This window comes from Nelumbo nucifera, chromosome 2 (assembly GCF_055504915.1).
Source record: "Nelumbo nucifera cultivar China Antique chromosome 2, China Antique-T2T, whole genome shotgun sequence".
In the NCBI taxonomy this organism is placed as follows: domain Eukaryota; kingdom Viridiplantae; phylum Streptophyta; class Magnoliopsida; order Proteales; family Nelumbonaceae; genus Nelumbo; species Nelumbo nucifera.
The window spans coordinates 101,134,485-101,156,251 of record NC_142650.1 but is presented as its reverse complement, the minus strand read 5'-3'; the positions used below and the strand labels follow the sequence as shown (position 1 = coordinate 101,156,251).

Genomic DNA, 21,767 nt, shown 5'->3' with positions numbered 1-21,767 from the left:
ATGCTGATTTCTAGTCGGATCCAGATGATAGAAAGTCTACATCTGGATATGTTTTCACGATAGGATCGTGTGTTGTTTGCTGGAAAAGCAGCAAACAGGGGTCTACTACAGACTCAACGACCGAGGCCGAGTACATTGCTGCAAGTGAGGCTGCCAAAGAAGCCATGTGGATGAAGAAGTTCATTCACGAGTTGGGAGTAGTTCCGTCCAGCACATCACCCATCCCATTGTTGTGTGACAACAATGGAGCCATTGCTCAGGCTAAGGAGCCACGAGCCCACTCGAAGTCGAAGCACATCGAGGGAAAGTACCACGTACTACGGGAGATTGTTGGTAGAGGGGACGTCCTGATTTAGAAGGTAGCGTCAGCGGAAAATGTAGCAGATCCATTTACAAAGTCACTATCATAGAAAGTGTTTGAGAAACACGTGGAAAGCATGGGACTCCGGCTTGTACCTGATTGGGCCTAAGTGCAAGTGGGAGCTGTTAGACAGTTTTGTATGCCCTTAGCTTCAATCAGAATGATGTACTTTATGAGTTTATTGTAAATGAATAAAAGTGCATATTTGATTCATGTTCCCTTGGTATGTTTCTGTGCAATACCCTTAAACTGGACACTTATTGAGACTCGTGTTAGTTTAGAATGTTCACAGCCGGTGGGTTGGTTTGGGGAAACCTATCCTGACAAGGCTGACACTATGGTGCCACCAAGTCGGTTGGGGTGGCCTGTCTCAGCTACTAGGGTGAGACCCTAGGCACATACAGTGTAGGATTAATTGAATCTTTGAACTAGACCAGATTTCCAGTATTGCCCTGGACCTTGGAGATTGATGGGCAAAACTGGAAAGTTACACCCGACCCCTAGACTCGATTGTGATACTGCACTAGGTGCCGGATTGGACTATCTTTGATGTACCAATCAGTGAGATCCTTAGCGGGGGTCAAAACCTAAGTATGTTGGGACAGTCCGAGAATTCATCTGAGTGGGTGATCATAGTGACAGGATTAGCCCCTTTGTCGGACAAAGGTAATGATCGGGGATGCACTCTCATTGATGGAAACCAAGACTGCCGGCAACCGATTTCAATCGTTGAGATTTGTTTTTGCAAAGTATATTTTATATGAGATATAAAAATATATATATTATGGTTTCTAAAAGGGTTGCAAAAGGTTTTAATTCCCGGGATCCATATAAGTAGAGATTGCAACACTGTTCCTTGCAGCCGAGGGAGAGGTCCTCTCTTGTCGGGCAGTGTATGATCATTAAGGGCTGAGAGGTTGATTGTAAGACCATTGAGGACAATACCTGATGGGCTAATCTTGCATCTGCCCATAGTCCCTGTGTGTTACAAGGTGGCTTGGCCCAGGGACCACTTAGGGTAAGTGTTGGGCCCATAGAGCCCATTTGATGGGTTTCAGGGGGTGCACTGTCCATAACAGTGTATTCGGCTAGGCGTTGTAACAAAGGCTGGGCCGAACCCATGTGGCTGATGTGTAGATCAATGCTTGGGTCCCACGCCATACAAGGAAGCACAACTGGGCAGCAGTTAGGAAGGTTAAGTGAGCACATAAGCTTAATGGGCCTAAAGCCCATTTCGAATCGGGCTATTTAATTAGTTAATTATGGGGCGAATTCTGAAATGGATTAGCAGATAGGATAGGGTCTTGACCCTATCCACTCAGAGAGTCCAGATCTGAATGTGATTCAGATCTAGAAACCTCCTAATCAGATTAGGAGAAAGCTAATCTAATCTGCAGATAAGATAAGGGTTTATCCCTATCACCTAAAGAGAGATCTTATCCAAATATGATTTGGATAAGCAGCACCTAATTGGATTAGGAGCTGATCTTTAGGTTAACAAAAGAAGGAAGGGGCGACAGCCTTTAGATGATACAGACATCAGATTTTCTTGAGTGCTAAAATCAAGAAGAGAGAATTCCGCACCCTACGAATACTCTCTTGTCGCCTCCCTGTTCTTGCCGCCTTGTTTTCCAGTTCGATCTCCAGTTGTGGGAGAAGTCAAGATTGGATCTTGACATCAGTTCTTTCAGAAAGAATTGATTGGAAGCTGTGCTCACGTGCCATCCTACTGATTCTTGCGAAGGACAGAGTTTTTGGAGAAGAACACTGCTGATTCTGCTCCATATTACACTGCGCCGTCTTCAGTGGGAGCAGTCTTTGGATCCTTCCTTGGGCATGAACACCTCAATTGGGAGATATTACTTCTCCGTATCAGGTATAATCCTCTCCTACTCTTTTTGGTTCAGATCTGGTTCAGTTTATGGTTCAAGATTGATCCTTGAAAATATGATTTTCTAAATAGGCAATGTGATTCCCAGTTGAAGGGAGAGAAAAATTTTTGAAATTCGCCCCCTTATTCCACAATCTTTGGGCGTCCATAGGATGGATCTCTCATCCCTTCATTACCCATGTATAGCAAGAGTAATCATCGATCAATGTAATAAAGTACTTATGTCCGCCCTCAGAGATTACATTGGTAGGTCCCCATACATCAAAATACACAACATGAAAACTAACATTTGATCTTTTATTACTTGAGTGTAAAGTTGTTCTACATTGTTTGGTCAACTGACACGTTTGACACATGAACTCTGACACTGAACATGACTTAATTAAAACTGGAAGCAAAGATTTTATTATTTTGAAAGAAACATGACCTAAACGACTATGGCACAAGAAAATTTGACTCTTATTTGACTGACTATGCGACTGAGGATGACATCGAGAGACCAGCTTTGTTGTCGAGAATGTAGAGACCATCCACTAGGCTTCCTCTACCAATCGTCCTCCCAGAAGTTAGATCCTGATAAACACATAAGTCAGCAAAAAATGTCACACTACAATTCAAGGAGCTTGTAATGTTACTAATTGAAAGCAAGTTCATGGGAAGCTGAGGAACATGCAATACATAATTCAGGTTAAGGCCATGGGGAAGAGATATTGATCCTTGGCTTGCAATGGAAGAAAAAGGGCCATCTGCAAGTCTCACTCTATCCCTTCCTAACAAAAGGCTATAAGACTGGAATAAGTTAGGCTTATCGGACATGTGGTTAGAGGCCCCTGAGTCAATGATCCAAGGGGAATCTGTGGGAGTGACATGGAATGCATAAGCCATATTACCTGAAGTAGATGCAAATGAAGTAGAGGGAGTACTAGTGACTGAGCTGTCCATTTGCTACAAGGCCCTACCATAAGATTCCAGGTGCTCTCTGAAGAAGTTCATTATATCCTCTTTGGGGTCAGACTTATTAGGGTGGTCCCGGGTACTACCGACAACTTGAGTATCTTGGGTTGCCACATGTGCTGTGCTCATTTTCTTCAAAAGACCTTTACCCTGTTCTTGATTCTTTGCTGCCCACTTGGGTTTCCCGTGGATGTCCCAACAAGTGTCACATGTATGTCGTGAATGCCTACAGTGGGTACAAAATAGCTTATCTTTATCATCCGCCTTCTTGGGGTCACATTTCTTTCCCATGGAGCTATTATTTATTGCAGCCAAGGCAACTTGTTGCTCCCCCTCAGCCAAGGCAACTTGGGCCAATGGAAATGTGAAGATAACCTCTTATAGGTCCGGAAAACACTTGAATGTCCACCCAGCATTGAATCATGATAGAGCTCTAGCAAGGTCTTCTGATGTGCTGAAGTAGGAGAGAGGACAAATCTTCCTTTAAAAAACAAGTTTGGTCCCTTCATGGTGTACCCTTGTGTAGAGGTGGGGTCTTGCAATTAGCTTTGCTGCACCTTTTCGAGGCTAGGATCATTTCTGGCCTCTTCTCGCAGAGCTTCAAATAGAGGGTAATGGATTGAGAGTGTACTAACCGTGACAAATCAGCCTTCCGAGACAATGCATCCGCAGCTCTGTTGGTGATTCTAGGCTTGTATTTGATTAAGAAATTAAAGCCCATTAATTTCATTATCCATTTTTTCTGATCTGGAGTGAGAGCCTTTTGGTCCAATATATACTTCAAGCTTCTCTGATTCGTCCGGATTCCTTCGACCCAACAAGTATGGTCGCCATTTATGGACTACCAGTACTATTGCCATAATCTCCGTTGTATATATTGACTGATTATGGGCTCTAGTGGAGAGGGCCTTGCTGAAATAAGATATGGGCCTTCCATTTTGCATGAGCACCGCTCCAACTCCCACACCTGATGCTATGATGACTGAACTAGATGCTTTGCATAAGAACAATACCTGGGAAATTGTGGATTTGCCTGAGGGAAAGGAACTGGTTGGCTATAATTGGGTGTTCACTATTAAGTATCATTCTGATGGTACTGTTGAGAGATATAAGGCCTGTTTGGTTGCTAAAGGATATACTCAGATGTATGGTATTGACTACTTAGAAACTTTTTCCCCAGTAGCCAAGATGACTTCAGTTCGAGTTTTGCTATCTTTAGCTACTACTTTTGATTGGCCTCTTCATCAATTTCATGTAAAGAATGCCTTTTTGAATGGGGACCTAAATAAAGAGGTCTATATGTCTTTACCTCTCGGGGTGTATGGGAAGGAGATGCAAGGAAAGAGGTCTACAAACTGAAGAAGTCTCTTTATGGCCTTAAGAAGTCTCCTAGAGCCTAGTTTGACAGATTTTGGGCTGCTCTTGTTGCTTTTGGGTACACACAGACTCACTCGGATCATACTTTGTTTGTTAAGAGGAGAGATTCCTTAGTGACCCTCCTGATTGTCTATGTTGATGATATTGTGGTTACAGGAAATGAGTTTTCTTAACACTGAATTTGAAATTAAAGACTTAGGGGAACTCAGATATTTCTTGGGAATTGAAGTTGTCAGTTGTCAGATCTAAGGATGGTATCTTCATTTCTCAACGGAAATATATTCTTGATCTCCTTGCAGAGACTGGGAAACTGGGGGCTCGACCTGCTTTTACTCCTATTGACCAAAGTCATAAGTTGTTAGCGACTGAAGGTGAACTGTTGCCTGATAAGGGGGTGTTCCAGAGACTGGTTGGGAAGTTACTTTACCTTTGCATGACTCGGCCAGATATTTCCTACGCAGTTAGTGTAATCAACCAGTTTATGCATTCTCCCAGAGATTCACATTTAGCAGCTACTGAGAGAGTTCTGTGCTATCTAAAAGGGACTCCAGGAAAAGGTATCTTGTTTGCTAAGCATGGACGCATGAAACTAGAAGCATACACCGATGCTGGCTGGGGCGGATGTATTGATGGTAGGAGGTTTACTTTAGGTTACTGTGCTATGGTAGCGGGGAACATTGTATCATGGAGTAGTAAGAAGCAGTCTGTAGTGGCAAGATCTTCAGTTGAAGCGGAATACAGGGCAATGGCACATGGAATTTCTGAACTTTTGTGGTTGAGATCACTTTTAGATGAATTGGGTATAGACTATGAGAAGCTAATGATGTTATATTGTGACAACCTGGCTGCTATCAACATTGCACACAATCCTATTCAACATGACAGAACTAAAAACATTGAGGTTGACAGACATTTTATATGAGGGAGAGTTGCCTCAGGAGAAGTCTGTCTACCATTTGTTGCTTCTGAAGAACAATTGGCTGATGTTTTGACAAAAGGTGTTCCTATAGAAAAGCTGGTTTATTATATAAGCAAGCTGGGCATGATGGATATCTATGCTCAGCTTGAACGGGTGTGTAGAGAGATTGGGCCCATTAGTGTCTTTCTTATTAGTTCTTTCATGTTATGTTTTGTTATTGGGCCTTTAGCTCTTATTTATGTTTTCTAAGTTTAGTGCTGATGTGGTCACCTACTTAAGGGCCTCCTTGTAATTTATGTAACTTAAGTAAGTTTAATAAAAGATTAGAGTAGGGGAAAGAGGAGACATTTGAACTCCTCCTTTCTTTCTCCTTTCTTCTCCAATCTTCCTCCTTCTTCTCTGATTTCTTTTGCTTTTTTCTGAAATATTCTACTGATTTTATTGGTTTGGCTCACATCTTTGTGGACATAAGAGAGCCTTGACTAAGATTGGGGCTATGCCATACAAACTCTTCTGGCTGGCTAGAAAATTGTGGTCCTTGGGGTCATATCAGCTAGTTAATAGATTGCTCAACTCTCTAATCAACTTTTCCTTTAATTCTTGCCCATGCCACCACAGCTTTTGCTTATGTTTCTCTTTCTGATGAACCGAAGACTGCTGAAAATTGATTGCCTAAATGCATCCTGACTGTACTACTAAACTTGCCTAAATGCCTAAATGCCTAAATTCTTTTGCTTATGTTTCTTTTTAATCATTGCCTAAATGCATCCTGACTGTACTACTAAACTTCTCTGTTACCTGATGCTTTAGCCAAACAAGGGGTGGGAAGAGAGACTTTATTTTGGACACAGTTGTGGGGAGAGATAATAGATCTTGTCTCTCATTGACTTGTTTTTCTTTTTACACTTTTTTATTTCTACACTATGCACAATCCCTTCTTTCTCTCTTTAATAAATTATGCAGTTACTGATAAAAAAAATTGTTGTTATTATAGTTAGGGTTTATTTATCCTTTTTAATGGGGAAGTTCCTAGTGTCAAAAAATGGGGTTCCCCAAATTGGTAAACTTATGTGACCTAGTAACAATTTTTCCCAAAAGTATTCTAAATAATAAAAAATGAAAATTTTCTGATATTCCTAGCCTAAAAAAGGTCAAGAGAAAAAGGTATCTATTATTTCTTGGTTTTCTTTCTTTAATTGGAGGTGCACTAATTTTTTCCTTGTAATGTGCATATATGAGGTCCTTTTACTTTTCCAATCTGATTATAGAATTTTTATCTTCTTTTCAAATTTAGCTTGGTAGAAAATTCCACATTTCATCTTCACCTTTAGAACTAAAGTTTTTAGCAACTTAATGCTGTATTTGATCTAATTGCATTTTTCTCGCCTTAGAAATATGTTGAAGTTGAATTTCTCATATTAAATGCAGATGTCTATCTTGCTGGCACTGTTATGTTAATATTTGGTATGGGCTTGTATGGACTATTTATCAACAATGTGCCTACTGATGTGCCTTCCAATATTGACCGTGCTCTGAAAGGGTCTTCTTTATTTGGGATGTTCACCCTGAAGGTACTTCAATGTCCTTTTTGGTCTAAATCTCCAATTGGGTATAAAGAATGTAAAATTCTGTGCCTTTTTAATTGTACCTGCTATTATTATTATTTTTTTTTGACTTATGATTTTGTTTTCTTCACATTCTTTTTTTCTTCTCTAAGTTCATTTTCTGAGTTTGAAGTTGTTAAATTTCCATTGTTCAGGATGTCAGATAGGTTCTGCATGTAATACTTTTTGTGTGGAAATCCCCTGTTTATTGTATTTTAGTTATTGAATCCATTTTTTAATTTTAATTTAAATTAGTGCATTTATATTAGGATAATTATATTTTGGATCTCATAACCATAAAATCTAAACTGATCTTATCCTTTCCCATAATCCTGTCCACATACTTTTTTTTTTCTTTCCTTTTCCTTAACCAACAATATAACAGAAATTCAAGAAGAAAGTTATAGTCTAGAAAAGAACCTATAGTAATTAAGATGGTTTATAGTACATTAAAGGCTAAATTATATGGGGATATCTCCAACAACACCTAACCAACAATAAAATCCACTTTAGCAATAATGGGAGTCTCCCTCAACATTAGTTCTGAAAACAATGGCAATAGTATAGTCTCAAATCATGAAATGATGAGCCCAGATCAGCTGTACTTTCCTTCACCCACCAGGTTAGACAAAATGAAGATGATGGAATTGGAACTATACCTGGAAGTGCCCTGGTGCTGGACAGCCAAGAATTACCATTTGAGTAATCAAAGTTGAGCCTTCCGACTTTAGGATACAAGGAATACCAGAAAACTAAACCACATTTATCCACTTCTCACAATGCTATCCGTTATAACCCCTCTGAGATTGCCAATTATGGAGGCATAATCAGCTATATTTGGATTAATCAAGTTGAAGGCAGTCTGAGTGGACTAAATTTATCTTGCAAATTCTAAGGATATCTTCCTTTTCAGATACCATACAGAATAGCTAAGAAGGCCAACCTCTCAAGATACCCCAAAAAGGCCATTAGCCCATTACCCAGTGCCAGTTCCCACTTTTTCGGGTCTTGGGAGGGGGTGACAAAAAAAAATCAAACTTTCTGCAGGATTCTACCTCTATTCTCAATAGACACAAGGTAACAGCTCTGCATAAGGTAAAACAACTTAATCTATCTGACATTCCAAAAATTTAACATATCACAGTAACCAGACTAGTTGGATACTTTTAAAATTTTGATGCATGCATTTAAGGATTAAAACATTGATATGTATTCATATCCATCCAAGAACATGTATCTTATTTTGTTTTCAATGATATGAAACAATATGGAATCATACAAGTTGCATGGCTTGAATGGTGTTATGCAGACTATTCCATTTATACCAGTATAATTCATAATAATATTATGTCTGATGTAATTGATGCTTGGTCAATATGCAAGGGGGTGTTTATTAAATGATCTGATTCTGAATGAATTTCTTAAAGTTTTTGAAATCAAGTTCATCTTTCCTAAATTTAAAGCATATCATTTGTCTAAAATGTTAGACTATAATTTTCAGAAGTAGGTGTTTAGAGATTGCAGATTTGTGGTGTATAAATATAAACACTTTAGTTTAGGAAATATTTTAACTTTGAATTACTATATTGTAAATATGTTTTAAATTGCCATAATGAATTTTTATGAGTATAAAAAAATATACACTGTTTCCAGTGTTTTAAAGGCATTTTGAGGTGCAGTCAGAACAGGCATGGATGCCTCAACAAGGAAAGAAAGAAAAGAGAGAAAAAAAATGAAAAGAAAGAAAGAAAGAGAGAGAGGAATGTAAGAACTAATGAAGGAAAAAGACCAAGAAAACTCCTCCCCTTTAGGAGGCTTACACCTCTTGTAGTCTAGTGTTCTGAAGTTTGAACTGTCACTCACACTTTCAAGTAGTGGAATGCCTCACATTACACCCCCATATTTTAAAACTTGACTTTTACAAATTGTTAAAATAGGTTGTAAATTTGTTTAGATATAACCAAGGTTCAAAGTATCATACGTATAAAGGCCTGCCCCCTGAAAATGTTAAAAACACAAAATACCAGTACCTAATATTTAGCGTATCCAGGCATTACCAATAAGATAAGATATGCCTGATATGGCTTGATACATGATGAAATTTTGAACCTCGAATATGATTAATGCTTGTATAATTTAAACTTTGCCTGGATTTTTTGACGTTAATGATAATTAGCCACAAGTGGACTAATTTTCTATCAGAAGGATACAATAATTATGTATATTGTTAGAATGTTATATGGTCGTGCTTCCTCTCTAACATATTATAATGTTGTATGTACATGATAAAGCTTGTAGCATCTTTGAGTATTTTTGTTTGAACCTTCAATCAACCACCGATGGCCCAGTAGTCGAGATGGTCACTTGTCACCCCTCCTAATTGGTTGATGGAGGCCTATCTCAAGGCCCATCTCATCATCTAGGCGGCAACTCATGGGATAAGAGTCACATGCAGGATAAGGATAACTTCCAAGATCCAAGATCCCAAATTCAAGATAATTCAAGATAATTCCAAGAAGGCAGGATAACCCATGTATGGATAGATCCAGGGAGATCGGACGGTGGAGATCAAGGCAACCTCCAAGAAGACTTCGATCCTAGCTAGAAGATTAGTTGTTTAGATTATCTACAAGTTTCTTTCCTAGTTTCTCTACAATTTTCCAAGATGTATTATAAATACAGTTATTTCCAAGTTAATAGACACTCAAGTTTCTCGCCAACTTTTCTCTCTCCTCTAGAGATTCACGTAGAATTCTCTTCGGCTTAACTACAAAGCCTTGTGTTCGCCCGGTGCTTGCATAGCCAGCCCGGTTTCTTGCTTCTACGCTGCATCATTGGTGGTGCAGAATCTAACATGCATCTTTCTCTGCCCAACCCCTGATTCCCCTGTAATGAGTAGTATGTAATACTAAAAGAAAGAACCTTCAATCGATCAACATCATGTATTCATGAGCAATCACATTCTAATTCTTACATAGGTAAATAAACTCATGATTAATTATTTCCATCTTATTTCCAATCATTTGGATGTTGAAGGGATTATTTCTTAATATATCTGATTTATGTATTTCTCTTAGGAGTTTCGATATGAATCTTAATTATTCAGGCGAGTTTTATGGGTGCAACTTGGGTCAGATTGGGTTGGGAATTTGTTAAAGGTTTAAAGGGCCTAAACTCTAACTCCATCCCAATGTAGTCGAAATTCTTCAAGTCATGCAACCTAACTTGCAACCTTAATGTGTCTTCAAGGTTCTTCAGTACTAATATTCTCTTCAGTACTAAAAGTTTTGATGAAAAGTCACGGATCAGAAGGGTGTTTAAAGTAAATAATTGTTTTTTTCCAGAGACTCTACTCTTGATTCTTAGACTGGGAATGTTGTGGTGACTGTCATGCCATCCAAGTCCAAATTTTAAACTCTTGGTATATGTTCTTTCTGGACCATTATTTTCATTTAATTGTTCAATTTTGGTTTTTCTGATTTTGGAATGATCATTAAAGGGATGCTCACTGATTGGTTAGTCCACAATATTTGGATGATGGACAAATTGTATGAAATGAATAGGTTCTTTGATAATGATAGACCAAACTCCCCTTTTGACATGAACATGTAGTTGTATCTCTTAGATATTTGTGTTATTCAAGTGGAATCTCTAACACTGTACTTGTCTAGAATCTGCATGATCTTGCTATGTATATGGATTCTTGATATGTAATGGCAACCTTTGATTTCTAGTCAAGTTTTACAAATCGAAATATAGTACAGAATGGTATATAACTCAACTGATTGATGTTCATCACAATCATGGGTGCGCAGTTGAAATCCATCTACATTATGATAAACGTTTATTTATTTTTCTTATTGATTGCAGGAGAGACCTAAATGGATGAAAATCAGTTCACTTGATGTTTGAAATCCCACTGTTATCGTCATGATTCTTCTGGTGAAGATGTCTGAGAGGAGCAAAATGGTGCAAATAACCACTGGTATGGATCTGCTTAGTTATTCTGTGTGTATTTTCTTGTCATCTGCTTCTTTATACATTCTTCATTATCTTCACAAGTCAGAATAAAGATGTTCCATGTATTAGAGGACAACTTGTAAACATGTGAAATATTGTCCTTTTGACAATAGTTGTGGAGGCATTGTGCACCCACTTCAAGGAAAAGTAACCATACAGACAAATGTTTACTTCATCAAACATTTGATGAATAAATAACGTTGGGGGCTCAAGCTTATGCCAGCATGTTTTTTCCTTGAGATATTTAATGTTGATAAGGATGCCATCTTAATGATATTATGTAGGCTTCCCAAATCATTCATCACATTAAAATATCAAAAGAGGTCATAGAAAGAGAATGCACATGAAGTAGGTAACTAATAAATAAGCAATATTGATAACTGGTGTAGCAGCTGGAAGAACAAAAATCTTAAAAAAGCTGCCTTGGAAATTTCCCATCACCATTTGCACTTGTAATTCTGTTGTTTGTACCATGTTTTATTTTGCTGTCCTGTGTGTTATTACTGATTGCTCCTATTCTCCTAAGACATACCTTTTTCTCTTTAATATATTTTAGTTTTTTCTTTAGTAATCTTCATATTTATTATTTAGAATAAATCACAAGACATTATTTATTCGTGCCTGTTGTAGGACGTGGGAATTGTTTCATTTCTTAGTTTTAATATGGATATGTGCAACACTAGCTCTAAAGAAGTCTCTTGTAATCATCTTATTTTGGTGGAACAAGATGATGGTTGATAAATTGAATTTGGTTTTATTATACAGCCCATATTGACCCCAGCTGGCCTCTATCTTCACTTCTCTAACCTATAGAACATTGTTTTCCATGTTTATCTTCATCAGCCCTCCCATATTAATCTCCCAATTTCACCCTTCTGTGCACTAGTTTTTTAGCCGTCCCTAGTAGTTATTAGTTCATCCTGGTAAATTCTTTTTGCCCATCCACTATCATTCCTCCACCAAAGGTTGCAAACGGCCCAGACTGGCCCAATGGGCTTAAGGCCTAGACTAAGATATTGGAATTATTGGTCTAGATTGGCCCATTTAAACAAGCTAGCTATACATATAAAAACATACAGAAGTACATATTTATGTGTACAAGACCAACCTGGGATGAAAACTGCTAGCATTGCAGGGGTTTAACTGTAGATGTTGATACAAATTGCCGGACCATGTTAAACCTTGTCTAGTATTCTCTGTTATTTTGTTTGTTTTGCGTTCTTAACTTTGGCACAAAACCAACCCTACTCTTAAGTCTTAAGAGAAGAACTCCATATGAGAAAGCAAATGTCTGTATATGTCTGTGTGCGGTGTCCTTTTATGTATTTAATTGTTTGTGCATATTGAAAAGGTTTGGGCAGGATGGTTGGGCTGCAAATGTATAGGATTAAATTGAATATTACTTAAATGCAAATTTGATTTGTTAATATTTGGATTCAGATCAAATCTTATCCATCAGATCTAGTTTAGACCTGGTTCGGAATTAGATATTGAATACCATTAGTAAATTAAGGAAAAAGATAATCAGAATAGTATATAATACTAATTCCTCAATAACCGGTTTGGGTTTTAATTGGTTCAGAACAGCAACAACCGGTCCCAGTCCAAGTATTAATTAGGAGTGGAACAAAATCACAGAACCAGAACTGATATACTAGGTTTGGTGGTCAGGTAGAACTGACCCATTTATAGCTCAATATAAATCCAATAGGGTCTAATCTGATCCGTCCCATACCCCCGTCCATTTACATCCCTGCCCGATTTCCCACAACAAATTCAAAACAAAGGCCGAGACAAAGGACACTGCTACTTACGTTTCAAGCTACTCACAAGAATAAGAGAACTTAGAGGCCGTGCTATAATATTATTAACAAAGCAAAAATGCAACACACGCCAAGTTTAGCTGCATAAACATCACGAGGCACCCTTTGAACAACATAATTGATGACGATGGATTTGGCCCTTCAATGATACTGTGACACATGGTATCTCGGAATAACTGCGTGACATCCAAAACCACCTAAGCGATAAATTGTCTTAGCCAAAACGATGGAGTCTCAACTAGCGACCTGGCATTGTCGCCAACCTGCCTCTTGTGCCGATCTGGCGACCTACCTCTAGCGCCGACTTGGCAACTTGCCTTTATGCCAATCTAGCGACCTCGACCACAACTCAGGTCGGCTAGAAGCACCTCGTCCAGGGCCGACCTATAGCACCTCGTCACTGGCCGAAGTGACCTCGACGCAAGGAGCGACCTCCCTCAAGGGCATGCTAGCTTGACTGACGTCCAAGTGGCGACCTGCAAGACGTGCTCGACGACAAATTCGGCATGCATATCCCGACACTCCCACGATTCTTGGAAGTTGGCCCACGTTCCGAACGTTCCGAAGGATGGTCAACGTGCATGGTAGTTACCTCTGAGGATCTCGGACCGATTAGGCACGACCTCTCTGAAATCTCGGATGCGATGCGTGAGACCCACACCAAACAATGCCTATATAAAGGCACCAACCGCAATGACACAAGATACGCGTGATTTTTCTACTCTCTAGCTCTCTAGCTCTCAAGTTCTCAAAGCTTTCAGTTCACACCACAGTACACTAACTTAAGCATCGGAGCGACCTCGTCGGGTTAGCCACCTCGGGTTCTCTGATCCGCTGTCTTGCAGATTCACCTACCTCGCTACTCGGTTGGAAGCCAGATCATCCTCCAGCAGGGAGTAGTTAGATCGCGCTACATCAATAATGACCAGTCCAGATCAAGAGGTTATGATCTAGACCTTCTGCACTCTCCTGGTATACTTTATCGTCAGATTCAAATCCATTGGGTAAAAAAAATGTAGCACAGTAGCAGCCAAGGTCCAGAGCCCATAAGGGGTGCTCACGGTTCTGTTAATCGAACCATGAGCTATTTTCTATTTTCTGAAATTGAATCAGTACCACTTGATTAATTGGGAGCTGAAATCAAACCTAAACCAATTGATTAATCAGTTGATTGATTCGGTTTTTGATCGAGATAATTCTTTGATTTCTCAATTTTTTAAATTTTCAATATATATTATAATATATGTAATATAAATATTATCTATATATCTATCTATATATATATAAAGCAAGACAGTCCACATCATCATGTCTCTCCTTGCTCCATTACCCCCACCTTACATTCTCCTTGACTCTCACTCCTCTTCCCTTTCCACCATTCCCATTGAACATGTTACCCCACTCCCCAATCAATTCCTAAAATCTCTCCGCCCAATTGGTTAACATTTAATCCAACCCATATTCAATAAGTATTAAATAGTGTTATTACCAAAAGTTAATAAATATGGTTAGTAAATTACCAAAAATTAAATATTCTTATTAGTACGGTTAATAAATTGCCAAAAATTAATAAATATTGTTATTAATTAACTCATCATGACTTTTTAAAGTTTTTTGGGTAAATATTGTTATATTCATGTTAATTAACAACATTTTGCAGAAATTGAAAGCTCTTTAACCAATTTCTATAAAATTGAGAATTATATTTAATAATTTCAAAAAGTATAAAATTTTAGTTATTGCTATTATTATAGTTAATAACCGAATGTAGATGGGGGATAAAATATTATAATGTTGGAAGATGAAATTGTTAATTAAATTATATTGGTAAGTAAAATATAAATTAGTGTAATTTTGTTAGTAAACTACATAATAAAAATGAATATTTAATAACAATTTAAAATGATTTTCAATAAATCTCCATAATTACACAAATGTAATAAAATTTTCAAAACTTTTCATAAAACTAAATTTTTTAAAATAACATTCTGGAAATTAAAATATATAAAATTTTTGTAAGTTTATTTAAAATGTATTAAATAATTATTGAAAATTATTGGAATATTTTGGAAATTTTTGGAAAATTTATTACATTTGATAGATTTTGGAAAACTATTAAAAATTATGTAATTTTCATTGTAAATTATTGAAAATTATTAAAGATAAATTAGTATGGGAAAGGGAAAACTATAATTTGAACCAATAAATACACAAATTATTAAGATAAATTAGTATAATATTGGTAAAAGGAAATTATTGATTACTCTATATTAGAAAATATAAGATAAATTAGTATAACTCTGTAAGTAAACCATTTAAAAAGAAAATAAATTATTCAATAAAAATTTAAAAATAAATTTGAATAAATTTTCAAAGTTACACAAATGTAGTAAATTTTCCAAAATTTTCATAAAATTACATTTTTGAAAATTAAAGACAATTTGTGTACTTTTAAAATTTACCATGTGGTTGATACTCAGTATATACTTTTGGTCATTTTTGTCATCAAATTGAATATTGGGTTGATGGCGAGTCGGTGCCTTGCCTTGAACTTGCTCGACACTAGGGACGGGGCGGGTAAAATGCTAGGATTCCCCATCCTTGATGAGGAGTGGGTGTCTTGCCCTAAACTTACCTGTCATTGAGGACGAAGAGAGGAGGGGGGATTTAAGGATTCCTCGTCCTTAACGGGGAGTGGGGGTCTTGCCTTGAACCCGCTTTACACTAGGTAAGGGGTGGGGATGGGGTAGAGTGTCTTGACTACAGGATTGAGATAGGAATGGGATACCCCACTCCGTTGCCATTCATATATAATTGTTAATTATTAGTAAATTAATAAAAATATTAGCTTTTATAATTATTTTTATTTGTTTAAAGTCAATCAAAATTTCATTTAAAAATAAAGAAAATAATAACAATTATTAAAATTACTACAAATGATTAATAAAATTAAATTTAATAAAAAATATTTGTTCATATTAAATTAACAATAATTATTTTCTATAAATCAACACTAAATGAAAAATACAATTATGAAAATTTTAACTATTAACAATAACTTTGAATACTTTTGGTTAATTAACAGCAAACTTTGATTATTAATTTATCAATTAATTAATAGTAAATAAAATTATTCAATCTTTCATATTTTCCCATGCATCGCACAGGTTCCCACTAGTAAAAATATGTAATATATCCTATTATAAATAATATATATAATATACCAGTTGATTTAGTTAACAATTGATTTTTCTTTCAGATTAAACCGATACCACCGGTTTTTTGCAAAACACTGAACCAAAATCAAATGGATTGATTAAATTAACTGGATTTTTCGGTTTGATTTTCTCGATTTGATTCAGTATTTCGGTTTTTCAGTTTTTTGTTGAGCACCCCTACTATAAACCTGGATTTGCTTGGAAAGTCAGGTTTGGCTGCAAGTATCATTTGTATAATTTTCAACTGCTAGACAAGAAAAGGGGTTCTATATATTGGAGTCAAAGTCTATCGTCACGTTTCTTCCTATACACTCACAAACACTGAAGTATGACAAAATACCAGCACTGCACGGTTACTGCCGGAGTAGACTTCAGGGACTATATCCATCCATTCGTGGTTGTGGACGCATGCCAAAACAATTGGAATCAATATGGCACTATGCGGTGAAACTTCAAATCGAAATGGGCATCACACAACATGAGCACGTGAGCTTGGAAAGTTGTAATCCCTATTAAACCCGTTGTAGTAAGCACGTCCTTCATGAGTCACTATCTAGTAGACCTGACAATCGGGTAGGGTGGGTCGGGTTCGAGTTGAATTTCGGGTTAGGTTGTCAAATGCTAGACCCTAACCCTAAATGTTTGGGTTAGGGTTGACACATGGGTCAATTCAGGTCATCTCAAAAAATAATTGAAATTTAAAAAAATAAAGAAAAATTATATGAAAAATGTTAAAATTAAAAAAATTAACCTTAAAATTTCAAATATAAAATAAAAACTTAAACATTTAACAATTTAAAGAGTAAACAATAAAAAGTAAAGACTAAATAATAAAAATTAAAGAGTGGAAATTTCTAACAATGCATAAATAATCCCAATTAGACTTGACAATCGGGTCAGCGGGTTGACCCATGACCCAACCCAACCCAACCCAACCCAGTTTTTTCGGGTCGAGTCATTTTCACATTCGGGTTGCTAAATGAGACTCTAACCCTATTTTTTCAGGTTGGGTTGGGTCAGGTTTGCAGGTTGGGTCAACTTTTTGCCAAGGTCTACTCTGTAGTCATGAGGTGGGTCCGTTGAGAGAAATAGGTATTGGGTAGTCAGCTGCTGAATTTCTTGGTGAATCAAGATATTACCTCTTTGATTCTATAAGTATATTAAGGAGCAATCATTTATTGATAACAATAAGGTCCTGTTTGGCAGGGCTTCTGCATTGATTGAGCTGTGTCCATTGAATCACTTTAAAGAAATTACTTAAATAGCTTATTTTCACTGGAAAGTCGATTTTTTGGTTAATGTAAGCTTATTTTCAACTTTAGAATTTTTTATCAAACAATGGCTTCACAATTTTCCAGGTTTATCAGCCAAAAACTGATCCATGAAAATGCTCTCATCAAACAGGCACTTAAAAACTTAAAGTAATGGTTTGATTGTTCTCGTACACTTGGCTGCGTTTTTTTCAAGTTCAGTAGTCCCCCTCAGAGTTGGTTTATTGATTCCCCAAATGTATTTATGCCCACCCTCCTATATTACTTTCTAATCCCCCGTTGGGAATCTTCTGCCCCTAACACTGACGTAATCTGTATTATAGCGTTAGGTATTCTGAGTGGAATTGATGTCAAACTATTCCCTTTATTAAAAGCTTAGGGCTCATTTGGTGTGTTTTATTTGCATGGTCTTTCCGCTGTTTATAAGTCGGATGGACGGATTTTCAGTTTATTTCTGTTTGGTTTGTAGAAAATTTAGTCAGCAAAAGCTGAAGCATCAAAAAGATATAAAAAGCTTATTTTAGACTGATTTTAAGAAGGTTCAAATAAACATTTTTACATTTTCCGGGTTTTATTCTTTTACAGAAAAACGTACGTCTACCGAACTAGATTTAGGCTACTCAGATCTCATGCAAAAATTCAATACATCTTTTAACTATCATATCTAGCAGAAGATTTTCTTAAAAAGACGGTGAAAGGGACCCTTAATTATCACCCTACCCAATGGACAAAAGGAAGAAATTAGGTAGTCTCACGTATTCTGTATTACACGATTTGATTGCCTGCAATCTCAATTGATGAATTATTCGGTAAGGAAATAAAAGGAATTAAAGCTTATATTGGATCACTTTTAATCATCCCATTCTGTTAAGAAAGATGCTAATGTTGATAAGTTAAGTTTTACTTGCGGCAGCATGCAAATCAAGCCATGTTTGAGAGAATTTCTGCCGAACTCGAGATACAACATGGCCAATTTTGATTGGCCTGCTTTATCCCGGCAGTGTAGGTTGCAGCAAATGTGAATCTGCTGCATTTGTAGTGCAACTATATTCAGTCTGTAAAAAGGGAATATGTAATAAAATACATGTCACAGGTTGAATTAATACTAGTTTACCCAAACAGCGAATGAAACTGCAATTATTGTCCAATCAATGGTTGGATAATCACATGGACCATACTTCAAAAAAAAAAAAAAAGTCACGTAGACAAATAATTTTTGTTGGTGAATTAATTAATAACTATTCCTCTTATTTGTTTTGTCAATTATGTACTATTTAATTCCATGGAGCAGAACTCAGACTCATCCAACCTAATAAAATACATGTCACAGATTGAATTAATACTAGTTTACCCAAACAGCTAATGAAACTGCAACTATTGTCCAATCAATGGTTGGATAATCACATGGACCATAACTTAAAAAAAAAAAAGTCACGTAGACAAATAATTTTTGTTGGTGAATTAATAAATAACTATTCTTATTTTTTGTTTTGTCAATTATGTGTTGAATTTTAATCTCATAATAGATTAAATCCAATGATTTTGATTGGTCAATTACATGAGAAATTGTACTTGCACACTTGATTGAAAAATCAGTTTTTTCTTACAAAACCCAGTTTTGAACTTGTCCCATATTGGAAAATTATAAGTTTTGTTTTCAGTATTTCTATAGGAGCTGATTTACACTCTTTAGAATTATTATGGGGATTCGATACCATGCAACTTGCGCGCACGCGTGTGTGCAGCACAATGAGGCACTTTAGAGGCGCACTTTGCTCGCACCCGCGTGGCTCGTGATGGGCAACTTTGGTTTTGGTGCGTTGCTGACCGTTGATCAACAGTCGATTTGATCGGGTGTGATCAAGAGGCACAATTCAAAGTCAAAAGTCATTAACTATTAACTACTTTTTAAACAGTCACAAACCTACCTTTTCTTCATACCTCTTCACAAATTATTTAAGGAGTATGAATTAGACTCCAAAATACACAATTTTCGAAATTCACTCTCTCTCTCTCTCTCAGTCCGGCCTGCTACAGTCTCAGAAGGTTTCTTTGGAGACTCTTCAACTTTGCTGGTTACAGATTCTCGCCCAAGGATCTGTTGTATCTTGAGAACGAATTTGCCTATAACCCAACAGCAAACTCAATAAAACTGAGTGGGGGCAAATAACGTTTTAAAGACAGTGTCTTCAGATGTGCGTCAGAGCTTATCCTCCAAAATTACAGTGGCCCCATTCATCTCCAACATTATGTACTATTTAATTCCATGGAGCATAAACTCATCCAACCTAATGAGAAGACAAAATAGAGAATGATTTGTCGCAATTGTTCCATTTTCAATTACCATACATAATCTAAACGCCTCTTCAACATCTGACAAGGTAGACTGGGGACAGAATTATTCTCATATTTTTTTTACCACACAAAAAAAAAAACTTGGTGAGATCACACTCGTCTACGCAGCAGCAGCCAGAAGCATAGACGACATAGGAATTAACCACCGGGTGACATGTTATTCCATAAACCGGTCGATCAAATTAATCAGTCGAGCTGATCAAAGGATCTCTTACGCGGGGACGATTTTCTCAACTTTTGCAGTTTACAAGCTAGTTCTTCCAGTCTTGCCTTTAACAAAGTTGGAGATCTGCCCAACCCATCACAAACCTCTAATCAAAATAAGAAAAGGAAAGGAACCCAGTTCAGAAAACTAGAAAAAGATTCATGGGTGATAAAAGGATTCAATCAAAACATCCGAAGAGGCACCGATAAAAGCAATACAAACCTTGCTTTCAGAGTAATTAATTGTTTTACTTCCATCACAGCAGTAAGTAGAGCGGATAAGCTCGAGATGATGAGCTTCGAGCTCATCCAAGACAGCAGAGAGTGAGAGAGCCTGCGAGGTGGTCTTGCTGTCAGACAGAGACACATTGACACGGTCACCTCGGATGCGAATCGATACAGACGAAGAAGGCTCAGGTGCAACGCGGATGTCGCAGTCAGTTGAGTTGGACGCGGCCGAGCTACGGTCGGAGACCTGCACAGATGGCGACGACTTGGGAGCAGCCGACGATGACGATGATTCCATTCGGTTCTGAAGGGATCGAAGGCGAGCCGCAGCTAAGGGGATGTACTTGATGATCTCGTCGACGATTACTGACTGTTCTTTTCGAACTGTGTTGGCGTGAGGAAGGAGAGCATGGAGAGAAAGAAACAGCTCTCGCATGGACTTCCGGCGTTCACGTTCGGCAAGCTTGTGACGCTCTCTGGCGTCGTCGCCACCGCTGGTTGATCGTCCGCCGGGCTTGTCGTCTGATCCAGCTGTGTCCCAATCGCTCCTCCATTCAATTGTCATGGTTGCTTCAGACTCTTTCTTCGCACACTACTGACTCGGTTGTATTCAGACTCTTTCTCCACTACTTATTGTTCACGGGTCAAAGTGAATCTTGATGATGTGATATATGTATGCGTCATATAAATATTATATATAATATATTTTATAATTTTTAATATAAATATAGTGGATGGATGATAATGTAATATTTTTTTAAAATATAAATTATATTTATATTTTTTCTAAAATAGTACATAATAATATTTATAATAAATAATCATTAATTAATATAAGTAAAGAGGTGAATTAATTATAATTAAGTAATTTATTAAAATGAGAGGCCTTGGATTAAAATCTTGTTAATAACATTTTAAAATTTTATTTATGTAATGGATTTCAGTGGTTTCATGAAATTGGGATTGATTCATCGGTTTTTTTGTTAAATCGACGAATTAGTCAGTTTTCACCAGCTTTTGAGCAAGTATGATTATTGGGGTATGACTGAACTGGTCAGGACCTCAGGCCACGGTTTAACCAATTTGACTGGCCGATCCAGTCTGGTTTTCTAAACACACATAGGTGAGATATTATTATAATTCTTTAGGTAAAATATAATAAAAACCTTCTCTCAAGTTTCACTTTAAGAAAAACCTCTCCTGGAAAACCTTACTTTCATCACTGACCCAGATGGAAAATGTTCCACCGATGTATTATTTTCTAAAAATACCCATTTTACCCTTCTTAAATAACTCTTAACCGTCCTCTTTCTCCTGAGTTCACATCTGCCCCCCACAGAACCCGCCCCAAAAATGCCTTACATTATCACTAGGAGATGTTCCCAACACACATTTGGGATGTGCTATTGGATGTTTTTGAGACACTTTTTATGGGGTCAGATGTGAATTCCTTTCTCCTTCAATCTCCCTCGAGCTCGGATATGCTATACAAAATAGCTAGGCATTGGGAATATCTCCCTTTTCATTCATAGGGAGATGTTC

General features: G+C 37.1%; 1 protein-coding gene across 2 annotated transcripts; it reads right to left on the bottom strand.

Annotated features, from left to right (window-relative positions):
- Positions 1-19,343: 19,343 nt before the first annotated feature.
- Positions 19,344-20,860, bottom strand: LOC104590990 (uncharacterized). 2 transcript variants are annotated; one of them, XM_019196610.2, is made up of 2 exons: positions 20,221-20,860; positions 19,344-20,082 (listed from the first exon to the last, which is right to left on the bottom strand). In XM_019196610.2, exons 1-2 carry the CDS (start codon positions 20,788-20,790, stop codon positions 20,038-20,040), a joined length of 615 nt encoding a protein of 204 aa, XP_019052155.1. In that variant the 5' UTR covers positions 20,791-20,860; the 3' UTR covers positions 19,344-20,037. The 2 variants fall into 2 exon arrangements, with proteins under 2 accessions (XP_019052155.1, XP_010248061.1); XM_010249759.3 differs by having other exon boundaries at positions 19,350-20,102.
- Positions 20,861-21,767: the final 907 nt, after the last annotated feature.

Bases quoted from the DNA above. Each gene is read 5' to 3' on its own strand.
- LOC104590990 (XM_010249759.3), bottom strand. From the start codon at position 20,790: ATGACAATTGAATGGAGGAGCGATTGGGACACAGCTGGATCAGACGAC. The intron at 20,103-20,220 runs GTTTGTATTGCT...TTTTGATTAGAG, and splicing joins TTAATTACTCTGAAAGCAAG to GTTTGTGATGGGTTGGGCAG.